The 7285-nt window shown below is 45.2% G+C and overlaps 1 protein-coding gene across 4 annotated transcripts in view; it reads right to left on the bottom strand.

Annotated features, from left to right (window-relative positions):
- ZNF335 (zinc finger protein 335) overlaps nt 1-7285 on the bottom strand; it is a 67285-nt gene continuing 60000 nt past the window's right edge. For 2 of the 4 annotated variants that reach the window (XM_069952151.1, XM_069952153.1), the window contains exons 25-28: nt 5454-5537; nt 4648-4713; nt 4340-4424; nt 2705-4259 (exon numbers count right to left, since the gene is read on the bottom strand). In XM_069952151.1, coding sequence (XP_069808252.1) covers nt 4171-4259; nt 4340-4424; nt 4648-4713; nt 5454-5537 — 324 coding nt within the window. In that variant the 3' untranslated portion in view covers nt 2705-4170. Of the gene's footprint in view, nt 47-2704; nt 4260-4339; nt 4425-4647; nt 4714-5453; nt 5538-7285 lie in introns of those variants that run through there. The other 2 variants (XM_069952154.1, XM_069952155.1) reach the window with 2 other exon arrangements.

Here is a 7285-nt window from a genome sequence, read left to right as displayed (position 1 = left end):
TGTGGTCTTGAAAATGGGTTGTTGTTTTAGGCACAGACATGTAGTCCTATAGAAAATACAAATATATACATATACATACATATATATATATATATATATATATATATATACACACACACACATTATACAATATACAAGCATGCGTGTGATCACTATGTACACTCACATTAAGGTCAGGAGAAAACACTTCAAGTAAACGTATTCTTTCTTATTAAAACTGTTAACCTGCCCTGTAATGGTTTGGCCTGTCATCTAAGCCGGGAGGACCTCAGCAATTGTGCCACGTGCGGTCAGCAGAGCCATGTGCAGGATGCTGTTTAGTGGCAGACGCTGTCTCTTCACACTCGGTGTGCCGCCATATGCTGCCCTGCATGCCTGAGATATTCTCAGAACCTCTGGAATACGGCATCTGACCACATTTTCCCTGTCGGAACCCTAGAGACCGCACCAGTTTCCCCACCTCATTGCCAATTATTATTATTATTATTTTTTTTTTAACTACATGTGGATTCTTTTCAAATAGAGGTCATTAGAGGTTTTATTTGTTTTACTAGTTTATTTATTTTTTTGTTTGTTTAAGGCTGGGTTCACACTACGTTTTTGCAATCCGTTTTTTTTTTTTCTTTTTTCAAAAAACGGATGAAAAATAGATAGAAAAAACGGATGCAAGTGTGTGCATCCGTTTTTACATTGACTTCCATTATAAAAAAAAAAACATGAAAATGGATCCGTTTTTTTTAGCGGACACAAAAACGTGGTCAAAAAGGATCCTTTTTGATCTGTTTTTTTTTTGTTTTTTTTATAATGGAAGTCAATGGAAACACGGATGCACACACTTGCATACGTGTTTTGCAACAAAACGGATGAAAAAAATGGATTGCAAAAACTTAGTGTGAACCCAGCCTTAATTGTGCAGTAAAGAGGTCATATAGACATTATGGACCAAGTTCATACTGAACAAAAGCGCCAGAATTCCCACCTGCCTGTCAATGGGATGCTATGTGCGCCTCCACTCTCTGCTCAAAGAATTGATATGTCCGCCTCTGTGAACATACCCTACGCATTGCAACATTTAAATTTTTTTAATTGACGATTTTTCTTGTAACTAGGGCTACTAGAGTCATTAGCCCCGGTTACAAAGGGAATAATACTACAGATCTGGCGATCACATGATTGCTGGGGAGACAAAAAAAAAATAGAAGATTTCAAGTGACATGATTTCCACACTGTTGAGTTGTGGATTGGCCAACATTTTATCCACGATTGGAAAAACATAGTTGCTTTTTCCAAAAAAAAACAGTGCCACACATGCCCTCAGGCTGTGTGCGGTATTACAGCTCGGCCCCATATACTATAAAGGAAGTGAGCTTCAATATCGCACGCAAACTAAGGAGAAGTGTGGCGCTGTATTTGCAAGAGAAAGCAGCTATGTAGAAACCCTTTAAGTCATTAAGCGGCGGTTAATAATATTATTTATTGTGATTATTATGAGCGGAAATTATAAAGTAATATTCATTTCAATCATTTTTAACAACAAAAATATACTTTTAAACAGGGCTGCGGCTGTTTTTTAATACAGGATTAGATACAGGATTAGCGAGTGTCAATGGAGAAAGGATATCTATGTGAAGAAGGCAAAGTGTGGCATCAGTATATCTGAAATCTATATTTATTAATTGCCCCATGCAACATGGGGCCAAGGGGCAATTAATAGATGGAAGATGTGCTGACACCACAATTTTCCTACTGACCTGCTGCTAGTAATGATGGCGTTTTGGTGCAATGTTATTAGTATCGCTATGTGTCAGTCACCTGCATAGGACTGAGCTGTAAAATAAAGATACATTGGTCCCATAGAGGATAAATTTAAAAAACACGCGTGGTTGGAACATGAGATGTCTGAAATTGCGGTTCATCTGCACTGACTAATACAGCTTGGCGGCAATATCATATAGCTCATGGACAGGAGAGGTGCTAAAAGCACCTTTAAAGAGATTCTCCAGGATTAGAAAAACTTAGTTGCTTTCCTTTAAATACAGCGCTGCCAAGGTTACATGTGGCATTACAACTCTGCCCCATTCACATCAATAGTAGTGCGCTGCAATACCACACACAAACTGAAAAAATGAGTGGTGCTGTTTCTGGGAAAAAAAGCAGTGATGATTTTCTCATCCTGGGAAAAAAAACCTTTAAAGTGACACTGTCGCCCCCTTTTTGCATTCTGACTTCTCTACGCAGGTGTAAAAGGTAAATTTGGCACTTTTCATACCTTATTTTATACCATACGTCATGGTGCTTGTTCAAGTACAAAGTGATCTTTTATCATCTGCAGATTGTGCTGGGGGGGGGGGCTTCACAGCCACAGTGCCACTTAGCCACGCCCATCCATGATGTCATATGCTTATAGGCCCCGTCCCCTCGCCGACCATTGGAACAGGCTGGCCTACAGGTCTAGGCCCCACCCCCTCTAGGCCGACCGATACCAATGGGCGATGAGGGCGCAGGGCCTATGTGACTATGACATTATGGAGGGGCGGGGCCAATGGTGTCACTGTGGGCGGGGCTCAGTGGCGCTGTTGCCATGAAGCCCCACCCATTTTGCATGATCTGCAGTTGATAAAAGATGACTTTTTACTTGAACAAGCATCATGATGTATGATATAAAATAAGGTATGAAAACTGCTAAATTTACCCTTTACACCTGTGTAGAAAAGTCAGAATGCAAAAAGGGGGTGACAGTGTCACTTTAAACCCTGACTCTCCTCTATTAACTTCTGATGATCTCTACAAAATTTAAATAATTATTTCAGTTTCAATAAATTTATCTTATTCAACTTCATTGTCAGAATTTGTGGACAAATCGTAATTTGATATCTCTGGTTACGGTCGTTACCGATGTCCTTGCAGCCTTTGTTTCATACATTACCTGTCCAGGCGCAGGTCTTCTTCTCCCGGTTCCGCGCCGCAGCAGCATCAGAACGGGGCTGTCTGAACACACAGACCGCTCAGCCAATCACTGGCAGCGGAGGTTTCGGACAGTGATTGTCTGAGCGGTCTGTCAGCTCAGACAGGGCGCTCTGAAGCTGCTGGGCGCGGGACCGGGAGAAGACCTGCAGCCCGGACAGGTAATGTATGAGGTTTTAAAATCGTCGGTCCACGTAGCGATGTGCGGGTGGCGACCGATGATTTTAGGTTTGAACCTAAATGAAGAACGATCAGCTGATGACACAATCATCGGCTGATCATCGCTCCGTGGAATAGCGAGAACGATCGCCCGAATCGGGCCGAATATTGCTCCATGGAATAGGTCCCTTAGTTTACAAACCACTTGGCCTGTAGCCCAAAGTCTAATAAAGGCCTGAGTGCATATAGGCCTTAGAGCGCTGTGGCTTTTATGGAGTAGTCCTGACTCTGCTGATCTCGATGAGGGATCAGGTGCACAGAGAGGATTCTCATTTGGCACATCATCCTCACATAGAGGACGACAACATCTGACAAATCAATAGAGTCCCGGGGAAAGGAAACAAACTCAACCGCAGTGCAGGGCAAGGCGAGAGAACGACTACCCCCCCTCCATCACTACATACAGCACTTAAACTGTTATCTGCCATGATGAACGGCCCCTAGGAGGGTGGAGGTCAGCTTCAATGGCTAATGTGTAGCCAGATGCCATGGACAAGTGTTTATTGCAGAGGAAAAAGGGAGGAAGAGGATTACCCGATTTTATGATTATCCTTGTACTCGGGGGATTAAATACCAAAATCTGCCCTAATCCTTTTAATCTGCTAAGAGAAGAGGGAGTAAAATCACAGATCAGACACCAGTTTCTGCACCAGTAGTATAGTGCGTTGTGATCATTGCCTTTGACTCTTCATAACCTGTGTCCGTGTTAGAAGGAAGCAAACGCTTGCATGAGAGAAATCAACATTAGTGATGAACCAGCCCGGGGCCGTGTCGGCCGTTCAAGCCAGTTTCCTCAGCAACTGTCAGGGGCTCAATGCACACAGAGCACGGCTAACAACTGCTGGCACGCTCAGGGAAGCCAAGGAATGAGTGACACACAGCATCAACACACTCCTGATCAGCTGATCATAGAAAACGTTCTCAGCCATTAACCTCACCGGACGTCTTATAGTCCATGATTGGATTGCAATGTAGAAGGTCCAGACACTATTCTGCCAGGGTAATGACATCGTACTGTAGAGCCGGCTCCGTTTCCGCAGTGTACACAGTCTGAGCCATTGCTGCATCTGCCACGGCTGAGAGACAGGGAAGCTGGTTAGGATTGTGTACACCATACAGGTACAAACGTTCATGCATTTTTACATGCGCTGCTAACCTGTGACGGCAGAGTGTGCGGCGGCTTCCAGTTGTTCCTGAGTCAGAAGCTGCTGTGTGGGTGACATGGGCACAAAGTGGATCTGCTGGAGAAATCCAATGATTAATTAACACTTTGCCCCGAGCCCTTCTGCGTCCCCCTCACTGACCTTGATAATAAGATATGGCTCACTGAACCAGACAATACCCATTAGCACTCTAATAACACAGGCCAAAACAAAGCGGCCTGGATGGTGGGTAGGTTAGTGCAGGTCTATTGTCATACATTGGAAGGTTACTAGCATGCTAGTAAACAGGATATATAGTCACCTGAGGGTCCTGAATGAACGGTCCTCCCGGTTCGTACTGGATGTGTGTAATTTGCCCGTCCTGAACCTAGAAACAAATCATAGTTAGCGGACGGATAAAGACCAAAGCGATCACATATTCCACCATTTGTGGCCTGAATTATTCACAGTAATATAAGAGATGCTGTGATTTACAGACAGCAGTGTAGATCATCTAACCTGCTGATATGTTCCTATTGCAATGAAGTTTCTTACCTTCATCCTCTGCGCCATTTCCAGGCAGTTTGTAGCTAAATCTACGGGCTAATAAGGTGGTTTGGTGCACTGGGGGCAGGACTACCACCCCCAGTGCACCAAATCGCCTCATTAGCCTATGGATTTAACGACAAACTGCCTGGAAATGGCGCAGAGGATGAAGGTAAGAGACATACATATTGATCCTGAGCGCCCCGTGCACTATAAGGACATATAAGCAGGTCTGATTCATCTAACCTGCTGATAGTTTTCCTTTAAGGTTACCATACACTTTCAATAACCATGGTGTAACCATTTTTTTAGTCATCAGTTAGCTCTCCTGTCCTGCCCCTATCCTCCCCACACAGGGGAACGTTCGGAATGGCCAAGCAATCCTGTGTTCTCTATAGGGAGGGGATGGTTATCTCACCTAGAACAAAGGGGTCGGGTGGTGATTTTCCATCAAGCCTGACCCCTATCTCCACTGCCATCATCTGTCAGGGAGCCCCATACACCTTACGCTTATCGTGAGCGGTGGGTATGGCTGACAAAAGTCCAAGGTGTTGGAGACCTTTAATTAACACCAGAAGTTACCTGAATATGGTGACCTTCAGGGAGCACAACATATTCCTGTGGAATCAAGTGGGGGACTCCATCTTGGGAAATGATGTATTGTACCTAGCGACAGACATATTAGCATTAAGTACTGTGAGACAAGGACGCAAAAACAAATACAGAATCTCGCAGCAGATATAAAGTAGGGATTAAAGGAACACTGGGTGACTGGAGGAGACTAATACCGAGGCAAAACCGAGACATAAGAGGATGTTAAGGTGAGCATTATCCGTGTATAAGCAGCCGGCCACTATGTATTCCTCTCTGAAGATGAAGCTTGTTAGTCTGAATAGCAGAAGATCCAATTGATTGTACCAACCATGGAGGGATTGGGGGGTATGCAGTATAGACAGTATGGGGACTACCTGCATAGGGGAGATATATACAGTATGGGGGAAGAACTACCGGGGGGGGGGGGGGGGTATACAGTATGGGGACTACCTGCAGAGGGAAGATATATACAGTGTGGGGGAAGAACTACCGGGGGGGGGGGGGGGAATATATACAGTGTGGTGGGGCCTTGCTGCAGAGGGGGGAGGGAGGTATACAATATGGAGGCTTAAAGTGACACTGTCACCTCCTTTTTGCATTCTGACTTCTCTACACAGGTGTAAATTTAGTGGTTTTCATACCTTATTTTATATCATAAGTCATGGTGCTTGTTCAAGTAAAAAGTCATCTTTTATCAACTGCACATTGTGTTAAGTGGGTGGGGCTTAGCGGCAACAGCCCCACTTAGCCCCACCCACAGCCCAACCGTTGGTCCCGCCCCTCAATGACATCATAGCCACATAGGCTCCGCCCCCCTGTCGGTCATTGAACCAGGCTGGGCTAAAGGTCTAGGCCTCACCCCCTCTTGGTCGGCCCACCAAGGGGCATCGAGGGGGCGGGGCCAACGGTGGTGCTGTGGGCGGGGCTAATGGGCGTTACTGCCGCAAAGCCCCGCTCACTTAGCACAATCTGCAGTTGATAAAAGTTCACTTTTTACTTGAACAAGCAGCATGACGTATGATATAAAATAAGGTATGAAAACGGCTAAATGTACCCATTACACCTGTGTCGTGAAGTCAGAATGGAAAAAGGGGGTGACATTGTCACTTTAAGTACAGGGGAACATACAGTATAGAAGCCTAACAACAGTGGGACATACAGTATAGAGGATAACAACCTTATAGAAAGGGCTCCAGTGTAGGGGTATACCACGTATTTGCAAAAATAAGACCTACCCACAAATTAAGAGAGAAACAAATATAGTTTAAGAAACACAGTACTATGATGGGTGCTGTGTCTCTTTGCTGCATGAAGACTTTCAAGCCTATCATCAGCTAGAATGCGCTTGGCCGAGCGCTGCTGCCCCTTTGGTTTAGTGAGTGGTGAGGATTTCAGCACCATTTCAGACCCTTACCAATCAAAGTTTCTAACGCATATCTCCCTACCGTCCTGGATCCAGTGAGACAGTCCGATTTTGCGGATATCCTGCCGTTAAAAGGATGGCCCCAATGTGTCCCAATGCACTGCAACCCCAGCCCACCCGGAGTCCCCCCCTTTCCCCCGCAGCTTTTTTGGCACTGACAGGGTGCTGACAGGGGCCCTTTCACTGTGAGTACTCCTGATGAGCACTCACAGGGACACTACTTAGTAAGAGCCATTGGCTTCCTGCTCTGCCAATACACTTGTGGCCGATTATTATGCCTCTGGCCACAAGAGGCCGCTCCCTTTCCCATGGCTCTGACAATCAGAGCTGAGAGAGGAGACACCGGAGTACAGCAGAGCTCTACTGCAAACAGGTGAGTATATGGTTTTTTTTTTAT

The sequence above is a fragment of the Dendropsophus ebraccatus genome, chromosome 14 (assembly GCF_027789765.1).
Source record: "Dendropsophus ebraccatus isolate aDenEbr1 chromosome 14, aDenEbr1.pat, whole genome shotgun sequence".
NCBI classification, from domain to species: Eukaryota; Metazoa; Chordata; class Amphibia; order Anura; family Hylidae; genus Dendropsophus; species Dendropsophus ebraccatus.
This window is presented reverse-complemented; position numbering and strand designations above follow the sequence as displayed.